This window comes from Salminus brasiliensis, chromosome 21 (genome assembly GCF_030463535.1).
Source record: "Salminus brasiliensis chromosome 21, fSalBra1.hap2, whole genome shotgun sequence".
Lineage (NCBI taxonomy): Eukaryota > Metazoa > Chordata > Actinopteri > Characiformes > Bryconidae > Salminus > Salminus brasiliensis.
The window spans coordinates 23,138,229-23,153,469 of NC_132898.1; the positions used below are offsets into that span (position 1 = coordinate 23,138,229).

The window sequence follows — 15,241 nt, forward strand, 5'->3', positions numbered from 1 at the left end:
CCAAACAGCCACAAGCTTCGTAAAAAGTTTTTTTAATACACAAAGATACCAAATTAGGTTCTGTTTGTTTTGAAAGAAACAGAAAAGAAAAGAAAAAGAAAGAAAGAAAAAAACCCAAAGGAAACAAAGAAGAAGAGTTTCAAGTCTTGTCCAAGTGTATGCATTCCAGAAAACACACAAACGTGTATTTTCTGTATTGCACATTGGTCCTGATCATCTTTTTCATCTTCATTGCATATTTGTAATCCGAAATAACTGCATGGGCTATTGGTCACAGTGAAATGACAAAATGCACCAATACAAGTAGCTCGGTTAAGCAGACACGACTCGAACGTCAACTGGCAGACCCATTTTACCATTGGCTCGGCAGGAGTTAATATGGCAAATTCAATCGGTATGTATATAAAGGTACAATAAACAGCATTGCTCCTTATCTGCCTCTTTAAATACTGACAAAAAAAAAACTTCCATAACTAGTTGTACTGGTTTCGTTTTAAAAGACATAAAATAAAAAGCGGTTTATGGTTGAGCACAGTCATTTTAGGCTGAGGAACCCGAGGGGAGGGGCAGTTCCACCTCCCCATCCTCCCCGCCGCACAGGAGTCCTGTCCGTTTACAGTAGGAGGCATTTACTGCCCTTCTTGCCCTTTCTGGCCTGCAGTGCCGCCCTGGTGGCCATTTCGAACACCTCCCTCACGCCATCCTTCGTCTTGGCGGAGCACTCCATGTATCCGAAAGCGTAGATTCGGTTGGCCATGTCTCTGCCTTCCTCTGGTTTCACCGGTTCCTGTAATGAAAAAGAGAACCCATTCTGTAACTAATTATAAACACATCTAAAGAATGTGTCAGATTGCTTGCTTGGTGCAACAAACTGACCACCATCCCTTACAAGGCCTAATCACTGTATTGACAGTTACTCCAACAAAAGTAGGATAAACTCTCTTTAATATCTTGATTTCGAAAGAAGCAATGAATGAGCAGGTGTCCCAATACTTTTGTCCAAATAGTGTGTCAATGTTGAATTTTACACTGCCTAGCAGTAGATTTATCTACTCTTTATCCATCTTGAGTATTGCACTGTCACAGCTCACTTAGCCCAACTTTAGACTTATACAGCTACCATATTGAGTCAGCCAACTGTGAGGCTCCTTGGTTTCGTACCTGCTTCATCTTGGCCAGTTCCCGGCGGGTGTGCTCGTCGTTACGCAGGTCCTTCTTGTTGCCCACCAGGATGATGGGGACGTTGGGACAGAAGTGTTTCACCTCAGGAGTCCATTTTTCTGGAATGTTCTCTGCACGTGGAAACAAATTGTGAAAGTTATTCAGTGAAGCAGTTCTCAAAACTGTCCTTGAGAAGTGGCACCTGCCTCTTTTCCAGTTCTTGGATGGCTGCACCACTAATGTTGGGTCAAACACTCACCAAGACTGTCTGGGCTGTCGATGGAGAAGCACATCAGAATGACGTCAGTGTCGGGGTAGGAGAGTGGACGTAGTCGATCATAGTCCTCCTGGCCTGCTGTATCCCACAGGGCAAGCTCAACCTGCCAACATCACACAGCCACATGACCCAACAGTGAAGCAAAAGTAGCTCTCCAGCTAGCGGTCAGGTATCGGCTATTTAAGCCTGATCCAGTTCCGCTCCTTTGTTTTTACCACAATGTTCTGGCAGAACGCTCTCTGGCCTTCTCTGGGCACATAACATACATTACATACATCAGAAAGAAAAGATTCTGCAGTGTGGAACCATTTTACAGTGGAACATGAGAACGTCACGTAATGTGTGGTTCTAGAGCGCTGACTGCATTTAAAATGCTTTTTTCTAAGGACGTCCCAATCAAGCATTTTTGCAATCTGATTGGCCGATACGATAACTAACAAACTCATTATCTGCTGCTCTGTGTGTCGTGTGCTGTTGCTGCGTCACGTTTACAACTAGGCTCCAAGCTAAGCTAAGCTAAGCTGAAACGGTCCTCTCCACCTTAAATAATGCAGCATTTACGTTCCGCTGTTGAAATGTACACTACATAACTGCGGCACTATTTAAGGTGGAATGGAGAGTTCGCATTAGAAGACAACTCATAACGCCACCACACAAGATCAGATCAAATGTTTTTTTTCTCCTTTTTTCTTTAGGTATGAACTCACGGTATAAACAAAAACTGTCTAGGGTACGTTTGAGAGGGGAAAAAATGGATACCGGTAACAGCAGAATAGCACAATGCTGTCTGTAAAAATGATATGAACTGACAGCACGATGCTATGGACAGTCAAAGCCCAAAAATGATGTATATTGGGTCAAGTTTTCATGTTCCACTGTACAGTAGCTCAACACTGCAGGCTTCATAGTGTGGTAATGTATTTATTTATTTATCTATCTAACTTGTATTCAAGCAGGGTCACACAGATTACAAATCTCTTTTGCAAGTGAGCCCTGGCCAAACCTGAATTAGCTATGATGCGCTTTTCAATAGCGTGTGTGCCTAGGCCTCCTCCTCTTGCTTCTGAACTCGCTGTTCAGATCTGTCTTAGAACCAAAGAAAGGAGTGTGGTTCTCTCACAGGTAGAACACAGCATTGTCATGATAGTTTCAATGCAAAACAGCAAAAAATAAATAAGTAAGACCAGGAATGGGCCCGATCCTGATCCACTGGATCAGACCAGGTCGTCCCTACTTCCTCTCCCAGACGTGTGTCTATTTTCTGCTGCAGACAAAACTATGTGGGGAAATACACCTCTACCACGTCTTGTTCTGCCTGCAGGTGAACCGGCTATCTTTCTTAGGAGGAAGTGAGGGAAGAGGCTAATACTCACACACACACTCACACACTAAAACCAAAGCATAGCACAGTCCCCACACTAAAATAAAGTTATTTTGCATGCACCCTACATTTATTTGATATTTTCTAATTATCGACACGTATGATATTTGTTTCAGAATTGTTTTAATATCCATTCATATTAAGCTGTCTACTTTTCATGACTTGTGCCTTGTAGACTGACATGTAAATGAGCCTCACTCCCAACACTCCTTATTACTTCGCCATGAAAGGGGCGGGGCTAAACTGTTGTAGGCTAAATAAGGGCTCCTACATTAGAGCTTTTGTTTCTGTGACATCGCATAAACCAAACGTGTGGACTGGAGTGAAAATTCAGCACGTTTTACATATACAAATGTGACATTATTATAAAAGAGAAGGCACTCCATAATACAGGTCCTTTAGGTAAGGAAAAAACATAGTGAGTTCTGAACTGTTTAGGCCCTGATCCTTCATACTGCCCATGCGTTCCTCTTTACGGGCGTGAGATGGCAGCACTAGACCTGGAATGACCCAAATCTCTCCCACTTTACCTGTTTGCCATCCACCTCAATGTCGGCCACGTAGTTTTCAAACACTGTAGGCACATAAACTTCAGGGAACTGGTCTTTGCTGAAGACGATGAGAAGGCAGGTCTTTCCGCAAGCCCCATCTCCAACGATCACCAGCTTCTTACGGATTGCTGCCATTTCTGAAGTGACAGGAACACACCCAAGCTGGTTAAGACCAAGTCAAAGACACGATCAGAACATCTCTCTTAAATAAACACACACACACACACACACACACACACACACGTGTCGTTTTACTCACCGTTAGTCTAATCTAAACCAGTAGGTCTAATTGCACAAGGAAAGTCAAGGTGTGGCTTCTTTCACAGGTACAAAACAAGCAGGGGACTGTAGGACTGCTGGGCATTTGTTAAATAGTGAGCAGCAGGTTTTAGACACATGTGTGACAACCAGCTGTTCAGATTAGGCTGATCCAGACTGCATCAAGTCGTGCAAGTTAGTTAGCTAGTGCCTTAGTTTATGAAGCCAGTTAAATGACAGACCAAACCCAAGCACTCAGTCCACAGGCCTGGATCTACAGCTTGGTGACCAGCAGCCACAACACAGGAGAACAGTAGCAGCAATATCTCCACTAATAAAGAAGAATATCTGTGATTCATAAGGAATAAACCCAGCCAGGCAGCAAACCGGCCAACTTAATAATAACAAGAATTGGCGCTTATTAGCTGGGATCCATGTATCAACAGCACCATTAACGGAAAACCCTCAAAATAGCACATCTTATACAACGACACAGCTGTATTCCGCTGTCTAGGGTATTAATAAACTATAAGAAGAAGCAGAAAGCTGACAGGTTACCGTTCTGGGTTGTGAAAGTAAACGACACCCCGGACGAGTTATTTAGATCGGCTAAATTAGCTTAGCATTATCCAGCTACTTCTCGAGCTCGATAAGCGGAAGTCTGTTTTGAAGACCGAAAATGATCCACTTTCCGCGGATAAAACTCCCGTTTGTGAACCTCTGCGCAGACACGGAAGGGTAAACATGTGCAATAACATCTTAAAGCGATGAATAAGTGAGAGAAATCCGAGTTTTACCTTTGTGTTTGAGGCTTAGCGACTTTTTTTTTTCCGGTCTCCCACCCTGAGGCTAAGCTCGCTGTTATCGGCAAACCGTGTACCCGAACAAAATGTCCGCCATTTAGACCATCCTTTAAAATAAAAGTCATCCAGTTCAGTCGTTTCATAGTTTTACTTTTTATTTTACGGCTTGAGAATTGAGGTAAATAGTGTCTCGTTAGAGTAAATAAGTGTCTAAATAAGATTATCTTAAATAAGAAAACTTAAATGAACGAATAAAATATTAGTAAAATAAATTCAACAAAACAACAACACACATTTAAATAAACACAATATTTAGGTATTATTTTCCTAAAATCTTCTTTCTGTTGCTACAGTTATCGGTCAGTTCACATTAAATAAAAGATATTATATTTAACAGAAAGGACTCAAACCCAGAAAATGGATTAGGAGCTAATGCTAATGACTTAAATGGAACTAAGATAAAAGTCCCCACTAATAGACAACGTATTAGCAACTGAAAATACTCTCAAAAGCATGAGAATTGCACATTGTAAAACATTAAATATAGAGGCTTGTCATAAAGTACAAAAGTAAGGAAATTATAGTAATGTCATCCAGAATCAGTGACGTAACGTACTAAGTCTAAAATGACCTGTGAGTGTGTTCATCAGAGCAAAACAACGATATTACAATAAATACAAATGAACACACTTTACTATGTCCAGTATTCTCCTGGAGGAAGACCAGAGTTCCCAGTTACCATCCAACACTTATCCAGTCAGTTCTTTATCACAGTAAATCAGCTGAGCTGCTGGTGCAATTGAATAAATCCATACAGTGCCACAGAAGTCAGCAGCCAGTTTTTGTAAGCAATATATCAACTTTAATGATGAAGTGATCAGTAATGTTATGTTTATTTGGATTGTATTGTTATACAGTGCTATACAGGTGATATTCCAAGCATGCATACATATTTCAGACCAACATCATTGTAATAAACTGTCACTGTCATTTTTTATTTAATATTCGTTTTGCCAGTGTCCTCTGATAACTCCTGCTTGTGTTCACCTGCCGCGCACACCATCCTCTCCTTCAGCTTCTTGTTGGAGCTGATCATGAGGAACGGGCTGAGGGTGGCGTAGCAGGACGAGAAGAACACCCTCATATCCGCCACCACAGCCGGCACCTGCGCCACGGTCAGCATGTAGATCCAGATCACGTTGTCGATGCCGAAAAACACGGCATACAGGACCACCAGCATGACCACAGTCTTAGCCGCCCGCATTTCCATTGAGCTTCCCTGAGAGCGGCGGATGGCCCTCACCTGCCTGCTGTGCTTGTGCAAAAGGACCAGGATGTATCCGCTGGAGCCTAGCATGAGGCCTACGAAGGCGAAATCTCGGACCGAGACGGCCGCACCGTTGATAACGTAGGACAGATTGTCCCGGAAGTCAACGTGACAGAAGCCCAGGTTGAGGGTGAATGCTGGGACGGTCCCGTTGCGAGGGGCGACGGAGAAGAACGGAGCAGCAATGCAGACTGCCATGTTGAGCAGCCATAGGCCTATGAAGGTGGGCACGACTAGCTGGGGCAGCCTGGCCTTTAGCTTTGCCAGCTTCGGGCCGGTCATAGGGGCAATGGTCAGGGCCTGGAAGACACTTAGCATGCAGGTAAAGCAGACGGAGAGCGCCCGGGTAATTCGGTACGTATAGATGACCACCTTGCAGCCGGCATCGTCCAGTAGGTGGCGCAGGCCAAAGACCGTCATGGTCTGAGGGACGCCACGCGTTAGCAGCAGCATGAGGTTAGCAAAGGCTAAATGGGCCATGATTTGGTCCACAGGCTGCAGCCGGGGCTCCACCAAGGCGATGTTGCCGTAGGCTGCCAACACCAGCATGTTACCCATGATGCCCAGCCCTGTCTGCAGGAGGAAGGAGACACCTTTGATAGTGATGCAGAGGTCCATGGAGGCAAGTCTGCGGGTTGTGGTAGCAAAGGAGTTACATATAAAGGAGCATAATTCATTGTACAGTTAATGATAATTATAATTATAATTATATATATAAGTAAATTGGATGGTTGGTGGAAATTGAGCAATGAAAAGTGACATTTTGTGTATTTATCTGAAATAAATAATGCCATTTTTGGCATAGTAATATTATATCACTACACTATATCCTAATATCCTGATATTACCATATTAGGTCATGCAAATATTACTACTATCCCAATGCTAGGCTACATTAGCTATGTTGTTTTTAGTGTAGTATAAATAAAGTAAAATAAGTTTAAATGGCATGGCTAATGTAAAGAATGCTAACGCAATACAATTCTCCTGGTTTTAACATCTTTAAAAGCAATAATATCCAGTGACGTACCTGTAACCTCTCGTAGCTTCGGCCTTCTCGCATTCGTAGGCAACACTGTAAGCGGGAAGTAAAAGTTTTCTGAATTTATAGCATCTGCCGTTCCGCTGGGGGCTTCTTAGAGACCTACACAAACTGGAAAAAACACCAGAACGTTTAAAGTAATCATGGAAACGGAGTCCACACACACCTGCTCACCTTTTCAATTACTGATTTGCTGGGAAAACAACAAAGCTGTTGTTGATTCATTGTTTTAAGAAGTCTAGGGAATGAGGAACTCTCATGTAGTGCTGAGTAAAGCAGGCATGGAAATAATTGTTAGTTATTTTAAATTAGTTATTTTAACCTTTTTTATTCATATTCATATTCATTTATATTTATGTTATGTTATACAGCTATACAGTACATTATACTTTGCATATACATATTCAAAATATGTTTTTACACAAAAGCATTAAATAACACACTAAAACCTATAAATTTCCTTTAACATTATAAATGAATTCTCTCATTGTATCCAACGTAATGCTTTTCCTTCTTCATTTGATCACCTTTTACTCTCAGTATCTTTAAATCTGGTCATTTTCCTAAGTTTCCCAACTTGGGAACGGCCTCGGCCCAGTAACAGAAGTTTTGGAATTGGCCTTTTGTGCGTCTAGCCTCAAAGCTATTTTCAGTAGTGTTGTGTAAATTGTTTAATTTTTAACGCCGTCCCCCCAGTGTACACTGACATGTTAATTAGTCCACCCTGTGCACTCAGGGGTCCAAGCACCGAGCTGATTTCCCTCAGGTACATTTCTAACCTCAAATGAAAACACATCATTATGTAGACAAGTCAGCACACGCTCATGTTCTACTTCAGAGTTTCATCATTTGAGTTTTTAAGCATCATAAACATCCCCAGCCTTTCCCCAGCGGACCCCTGTGAGACACTGGAACCAAGAGTCTTACACACTTTAAAATATAGGTTACCTAATGGCCATGGGCTTGTAGTTGAAGGCAGGGGTGCAATTTGATCTGAGGCAGAAGCTTACATACAACAGGCTTTATACATAAAACTGGGTGAACAGGGATGATCATATTCTAATCATATCTAATGTCATTATTAGGTCTAATGATATCTAATGTGCGCATTCAGTTCAGACATTACATTTTACTGCCTGATTGCATTTTTGCAGTTCAGACACATTCTAAAATATTACATTATTATTCTACAGTGCCTATAAACGTATATAAGTCACCCCCTGATTTTTCCCCCTTTTATAGCTTTGATATCATATCTCATATGCTCATATAACGGAATCATGGTCAATATAAATAACAACTTAATAATAATAAAAATGTTTTTGCTTTTTATTTGGCAAAAAAAAAACAGAAGTGAAAACTCTCTCAGTAATGTTAATGAAATAAACATATATAATGTATAAAGAAGTGCTGGCATAAATATTCGCCCCCTTTAAAGCGACTATCGTAATTGAACAGAGGTCCAGGCAATTGGTGCTAGCAGTCCACAGCTAGTGAAATGGAGATGACCTGAGTGCAGTGAATGTGTCTCGAGTGACTGTAGTGTAAAGACGTCTGTCTGAAAGGTCCAGTCACTGCTTAATCAGTATTCCTGGCTACAAAAACACCATGAAGACAAAATAACACTCCCCACAACTCAGAGTGTGAAGAGTATAAATTGGGGGATGCATACAAAAAATCTTTCAAGTCACTGAACATCCCCTGAAGTTAACTTGGAATGAATATGGCACATTTACATTTATGGCATTTAGCTAATACTCTTATCCAGAGCGACTAACATGGTTACTCATGTTACAGAGAAGGACCAATGGAGTGTTAGGAGTCTTGCCCAAGGACTCTTATTGGTGTAGTGCAACATAGCCACCCAGGAATCGAACCCCAGTCTCCAACATGGTGTGGTAGCTCATTGGCCGGTTGTGGTCTTATCTGTTGCGCCACACCAACCACAAAGCCTAGAGCAGACTAGTGAGTCTAGTGATGGAGCCCAGATGGAGGCAAGTCACCTTTGACTACTCTGAAGCAGCTAAGACGGGAGAGACTCTGCATACAACAACAGCTGGCAGGGTTCTTCACCAGTCAAAGCTTTATAGGAGAGCGGTTCACCCAGCGGCATGTGGGACACTCCAGGGTAAACTGGAGGAAGGATCTTTGTTCTAATGAGACCAAAACTAAGCTTTTTGGCCACCAGACTTTTTTTTTTTTTTTTTGGAGGACACCTAACACTGCACATCACCACAACCACAACACCGCCACAGTGAAGCATGGTGGCGGCAGCATCAATTTAACTCCTTCGGAGTAGTCATAGGTGTCTCATGAGGCGGCTTACCTCACTGATCTTTTTCGGCCTGCTCTAGGCAGAATTATACATCCGCCATATTCCTTCCATCCCATCCAGACGATTAGACTGACTAGAAATGAATCCATTTTTAAAAGCAATAGAAGGGAAAACATCTAATAGGGTGAAATGAACAAGATAAAAGTTTTACACTAATAAAATATGTTCAACAGGAACCGCTGTGACTCGAAAGTTACACACACACACACACACACACATAAATCCAGCATTTTATTTGCCTTAGAAACAACTTGAATGCACTTAAGCATGAGTGTTTGGATCGGACGTCACTACGTTAGCTAGATACTAGACTTTGCGCTGGCTACGCCTGAGCCTTCCAGAGCTCCATCTGATAAACAGACGCTGCTTTAGCGCTACAGTGTCGGAGCAAACCTTGTGCGCTCCAGGGACTCGTTAGCTAAACCCAGACGAGGGACAGTACAGTGTGAACACAGTAATTAGATCATCAGTGATGGGATTAGTGCACTGATGGGCTAAAGTGCCACAAACATCACTTGTTGTTCACTTTTCTCACAGTGGGCTGGCTAATGCTAATGCTAAAAACATGCAGAAAGCTTAGCTGCGTTTCCTTTTTTTAGATTATTTGCTCTTGACAAAGCTATACACATGAATTGAGTTCAGGGGTTGATCTCATAGATAATGTTATTTTCATGGTAGGCTGACAGTACTAATATTAAGTGTATTTATAGTGAAATTTTTTTTTTTTGCTTGCTAGCGCTCGTATCCTGTGACCTCTTGCCCCCTCCTCTCTCTCTCTCTCTCTCTCTCTCTCTATATATATATATATATATAAATATACATATATATATATATATATATATATATATATATATATATATATATATATATATATATATATGACTGAATACACTCTCGATGGCATAGTTATTGTTGCTAGTGACCCTCAACCTGGTCAGCCTAGCTTTTCGGCCTGATTTGTGTAGAAGTTACGCACAGTGCAAATATCAAAATATGGCAAAATATTTAATTTAATTATTTAATGTTACTTGTATTGTCATTGCCGTTATAGTGTTTTTACACTTCAACATTTTATTGGCAGTTTGCAGAACAATTTAGAAGTATATATAAATGTAGCTTAGCATTTATTCCATTTACTGCACATATTTGTATTTGTTTATTTTTGTTGATCATATTTATTGTCTTTGTTGTTATTGTCTATGCACACTGTCACTGCCTGACAGTGGACAATGTTTTGTCCACTGTCCTTGCACTACTGTGTCATGTCTTACCAATTCTGCACCAGAGACTTAGTCTGTGCCCTGTCTGTGTTTTGTTGTACTGTACAAGTCTGTATTAGTACAATTACAACTAAGTTGAATTGAATTAAAGTTGGAAAAATGATGATCAGGATTATAACTGGAACTAATGCATATTTTATGATATACAGTTTAAACACACAGTCATTTGTAAGCTTTGTTCAGGTCTGTTCCAGAAGGAGCAGGCAGTTTATCCACTAGAAGGTGCTGCGGCGCTGCAGCTCAGTGTGTAATCTGGACTAGGGATGAACAAGGACAGTAGGCTGGGTGTGTGGTTAGAAATGGTTCATCCTGGTTAGCGCAAGTTATTGTGCAAGAGTTTTTTTTCTGCATTTGCTCCAAACCACCAGGCAGGTCTTCATTAGAGCTGGAACACTTACTACGTCTATCTGGCCCACATAACAGTACTGACTTCATCTGAACCTGAAAAGACTATTACCTAACTGTCTACATTTGAGCCAGTTTTGGCCCAAACATAAATGCTGTAGGAATGATTGACATGGTAGGTTGCAGATAGGTCACATGTGGCCTACAGGTCAAATGTTAAAACAAACCGTATACGAGGCGGCTGCGGTTGTGCCAGGTTAGGCCAACAGTGCACTTGCCATTGCCATAACTGACTATGTTTGGTTCAGAATCATCTGCTATCTGAGTATTTCTTTTCAGTCACTCAGGCTGGAATTGCCTGACAGCCTTCTTACATAAACAGTAGAGACAGCTACTCCAACAAAAGCAGGATAAAGAAGAAGAAACAATGAATGAGCAGATGTCCTAATACTTTTGCCCATATAGTGTAGAATTGTCCTGCCAAGACATGTATGTTGTCTGAAATTTGCCTAGTTTTACCATAGTGCTACAAGGCTAATAATTGAGGCCTTAGTACATCTGTTTTTAGCTATGCTAGCATACTTCAGTCCATGTTTATAGAAAACAGAGAGTGGTACAGTGTGAGAAACCACTAGAAAGACTGTTTAAGGAGAGAGTGTGATTATTAAGGAACACATTTAGCACTATGATCATTGCTGGCTTTAAGCTTTCACTGATAGCTAGGTACACTACATGGACAAAAGTATTGGGACTCCTGCTCATTTGCTGCTTCTTTCGAAATCAAGGGTAGGTCTATTCATTTATTTGCTTATCCTGCATTTGTTGGAGTAACTTGTTGGCTTATTACAAGATTTTGGAACATCGCTGTGCGGATTTGATTGCACCTAGTGACAAGAGCATTAGTGAGGTCAGGAGGTTGGATTATCACCACCCCACCTCAACCCCAACTCCCCAGATCATCCCAAAAGTATTGAATGGAGCACCAAACATATCATCCCAGAGAGCACAGTTCCATATATAGTTATTATTATTATTTTTCTTTATATACAATATCGAAATCAAAGAAGCAAACCTAAGACTATGAACATGTCTTGGCTGCTAGATTATGTTTGGAGTAAAGAGGAGAACGTGTGTAAATCAGATTTATTGCTGAATGAATAAATGTCACTGTCCAGCTGCCAGTGGTGGATCAGTCAGGTGTGTATCATTTAGATAATGAGAGGCAGGTGGAGATGGGGCTCAATGGGAGTTCACTGGACCATACAGTGCCTCAGACTCCCTGTGGTTCTGTCAGTAAAGAGTATAAGAGTGACAGGAGGTGTTCAGAGCTGGAGGAGTTAGGGGGAGACGGCCGATGTGACAGGACACACTCCAGCAGTGTGTGTGGTGGCGCTCCGTCAACACCTTAGGTAAGGCTAATGAATGACACTTCTCGTACATGTTGCTGTATGAGTTTTTTGTTAGAGATGATGTCCAAAATCTGACTACCATAGGCTAGCTGAAGAGTTAAAAAGTATGCGTAAAGAAATCCTAACTGTGTCAAGAAATTTATTCAGTAAGTTCTATAAGTCACTGATTGAGTTCTGTGGATTATTACTATAATTCAGTAACTACTATGAGTTCTGCACTGTCCACTATGAATTATTCAGTAACTACTGAGTTCTGCACTGTCCACTATGAATTATTCAGTAACTACTGAGTTCTACACTGTCCACTATGAATTATTCAGTAACTACTGAGTTCTACACTGTCCACTATGAATTATTCAGTAACTCCTATGAGTTCTACACTGTCCACTATGAATTATTCAGTAACTACTGAGTTCTGCACTGTCCACTATGAATTATTCAGTAACTACTGAGTTCTGCACTGTCCACTATGAATTATTCAGTAACTACCGAGTTCTGCACTGTCCACTATAAATTATTCAGTAACTACTGAGTTCTGCACTGTCCACTATGAATTATTCAGTAACTACTAAGTTCTGCACTGTCCACTATGAATTATTCAGTAACTACTGAGTTCTACACTGTCCACTATGAATTATTCAGTAACTACTGAGTTCTACACTGTCCACTATGAATTGTTCAGTAACTCCTATGAGTTCTACACTGTCCACTATGAATTATTCAGTATGGACTGTGAGTTATTTAGTGTCCAGAATGACTTACTCAGTGTTCACTGTAAATTATTCAGTAACTACTTTGATTATGAATGTCAAAGTACTTTGATTATGAATAATTCCATATTTACTATGAATTATTTATTTTGTATTATGAATTACTAAGTAGCCACTATGAACCTTTCAATATCTTCTATGATTTACGCAGTAATTGCTGTAAATTATTCAGTATCCATTATGAGTTTTTCAGTAACCACTATGAATTACCCAGTAACTGCTATACAGTATTCAGTATTAATTGTAGTCGTAATTATTAAATTAGTCTTCTGGTAGTGCTCATGGAACACGTCCTCTGTTTGTCAGCCGAGTGATGGACCTTTACTTTATGACCCGTGGGCTGCTGTATCTGTTTCTGCCCATGTTTGGCATCCCGGGAAACTGCACTGTAATCTGGGCCTTTCTGCGGGCGCTGCACCAAGAGGGCAGCCTCCTGCCAGCCGACGCCATCGTCCTGCACCTGGCCTGCGCTAACCTGCTGGTGGTGGGTGTTCGCTGTGTGTTTGAAACACTCGCCAACTTCCAGGTTTTTAACGTTTTCAACGACACCGGCTGTAAGAGCATCTACTTTATGTACAGGTAATTATCAGGTATACTCAGTTATTGCTTACAACTGGTGCTGATATTGCTGCTTATTGTATTGATATTATTGCACAGCTTTGCAATGACTGTATTACATGTAACAACGTACACCTGCTTTATTCAGATATTACTATGAATTATCCAGTAATTACTATGAATTATTCAGTACCCACTGTTAATTATTTAGTATCCACTATGAATTACCCACTGACTACTATAAATTATTCAGTTTCCACTGTGAATTATTTAGTATGCACTATGAATTTCCCAGTAACTTCTATAAATTGTTCAGCATCCATTATGAATGATTCTGTATCCACTATGAATTATTTAGTATCTACTATGATGTATTCTGTATCCACTATGAATTATTTAGTATCTACTATGATGTATTCTGTATCCATTATAAATTATGCAGTACTCACTACAAATTATTTAGTAACTACTATACATTATTCAGTATCCATTATGAATTATTCAGTGATAAATGAATAGTTTGATGTTTAGTTTACAGTAGATCAGTAGGCACCCTTAACCACATCAACAAGTCTGCACCACTTTAATGAAGACTTGGCTGCAGAGAGAAGCGCGTAGGACTGCATTTACTGACAAAATCTGGGTGACTTGACCTTTGGCATTTGTTAGCAATGCTAGCCTCGTAGCTTCAGCACTAAACTCTGTATAAACTGTATGAACTGGGAAACTTGCAGATGTTTCAGTCAAATTTGAATGTAGTTCCATCCTGCAGGACGTCTCGTGGGCTCTCTATCTGGCTGACCTTCACACTGAGCACCTATCAGTGTCTGAGCATAGCACCTCCTGGCTCTGTCTGGGTGACCATCCGCTCCCTCTTCGGGCGCTACCTATGGGTCATCTTCCTAGTGCTGTGGGTCATTAACGTCTCTGTCAGCGGTCCAACTGCGGCCTTTGCCGTGGCGGCGAAGAATGACTCCAAGTTGATGGAGAACAGCATCAACATACAGTTCTGTTTCATCGGTTTCCCGTCTGCTTACGCTAAAGACGCTAATGGCGCGGCTCAGTTGGTCAGGGATGTTATCCCAATGTCACTAATGACCACTGCTAGCTTCATCATCCTTGTCTTCCTCTACCGCCACAGCCAGCAGGTCAAAGGTCTCCGAAGCAGCGTGGGAAGCGGAGGAGGGGGTGGGGCTTCAGCTGAGCGCCGGGCAGCCTTCACTGTGGTGGCACTGGTGACGCTGTACGTGCTGATGTACGGAGTGGACAACGGGCTGTGGGTGTACACGTTGTCAGTGAGGCAGACGCTGGCGTCTCCGCTCTCCAGTGACCTGAGGATTTTCTTCTCGTCCCTCTTCGCGGCCATCAGCCCCATCATCATCATCACTACTAATACCAAAGTGAAGAAGCAGCTGCAGTTCGGCAGAGAGGAGAAGGCCTCGCCAGGACCCAACACAAACCTCTCTAAGGTTTAATAAAGGCTTTTAGCACTGGAGCTATGGGGATAATTAGCTAACAAGCAATGAAAGCTTATAACCCACCAATTAGCACGGTGCTAACTGCAGCAGCAGCAGACAGCAGATAGCAGGTCGTTTCACAACAGAAATGTGGTATGGAATTATTCTACACTTCAAAATCAGAGAGACTCAAACTGTATGGATTAAAATGTTGAAATGCAGCTTTATTGCAAAACTGGAAAAAACATATTTCATTATATTATTATTGGGACAGTTGTTCAAATAAA

At 41.4% G+C, this 15,241-nt stretch overlaps 3 protein-coding genes across 3 annotated transcripts; 1 reads left to right on the forward strand and 2 right to left on the reverse strand.

The window, feature by feature from the left end:
* Positions 1–16: 16 nt before the first annotated feature.
* LOC140543433 (transforming protein RhoA-like) lies at positions 17–4,514 on the reverse strand. Its single transcript, XM_072666557.1, has 5 exons — positions 4,426–4,514; positions 3,350–3,507; positions 1,421–1,541; positions 1,162–1,292; positions 17–787 (listed from the first exon to the last, which is right to left on the reverse strand). Exons 2-5 carry the CDS (start codon positions 3,503–3,505, stop codon positions 614–616), a joined length of 582 nt encoding a protein of 193 aa, XP_072522658.1. The 5' UTR covers positions 3,506–3,507; positions 4,426–4,514; the 3' UTR covers positions 17–613.
* Positions 4,515–5,418: 904 nt separating this feature from the next.
* Positions 5,419–6,376, reverse strand: LOC140543292 (olfactory receptor class A-like protein 1). The gene has a single exon (XM_072666355.1). It carries the CDS (start codon positions 6,374–6,376, stop codon positions 5,426–5,428), a length of 951 nt encoding a protein of 316 aa, XP_072522456.1. The 3' UTR covers positions 5,419–5,425.
* A 6,876-nt stretch (positions 6,377–13,252) lies between these two features.
* On the forward strand, positions 13,253–14,972 carry ora2 (olfactory receptor class A related 2). The gene is made up of 2 exons (XM_072666530.1): positions 13,253–13,518; positions 14,270–14,972. Exons 1-2 carry the CDS (start codon positions 13,253–13,255, stop codon positions 14,970–14,972), a joined length of 969 nt encoding a protein of 322 aa, XP_072522631.1.
* Positions 14,973–15,241: the final 269 nt, after the last annotated feature.

What these genes read in the sequence shown, in the direction of transcription:
- LOC140543433 (XM_072666557.1), bottom strand. Translation starts at nt 3,505, where the DNA reads ATGGCAGCAATCCGTAAGAAGCTGGTGATCGTTGGAGATGGGGCTTGC. An exon ending in CGACAGCCCAGACAGTCTTG is followed by an intron (nt 1,293 to 1,420) that starts GTGAGTGTTTGA and finishes TTCCACGTGCAG; the next exon opens with AGAACATTCCAGAAAAATGG. An exon ending in AACTGGCCAAGATGAAGCAG is followed by an intron (nt 788 to 1,161) that starts GTACGAAACCAA and finishes TTTTCATTACAG; the next exon opens with GAACCGGTGAAACCAGAGGA.
- LOC140543292 (XM_072666355.1), bottom strand. Translation starts at nt 6,376, where the DNA reads ATGGACCTCTGCATCACTATCAAAGGTGTCTCCTTCCTCCTGCAGACA.
- ora2 (XM_072666530.1), top strand. Translation starts at nt 13,253, where the DNA reads ATGGACCTTTACTTTATGACCCGTGGGCTGCTGTATCTGTTTCTGCCC. An exon ending in AGCATCTACTTTATGTACAG is followed by an intron (nt 13,519 to 14,269) that starts GTAATTATCAGG and finishes TCCATCCTGCAG; the next exon opens with GACGTCTCGTGGGCTCTCTA.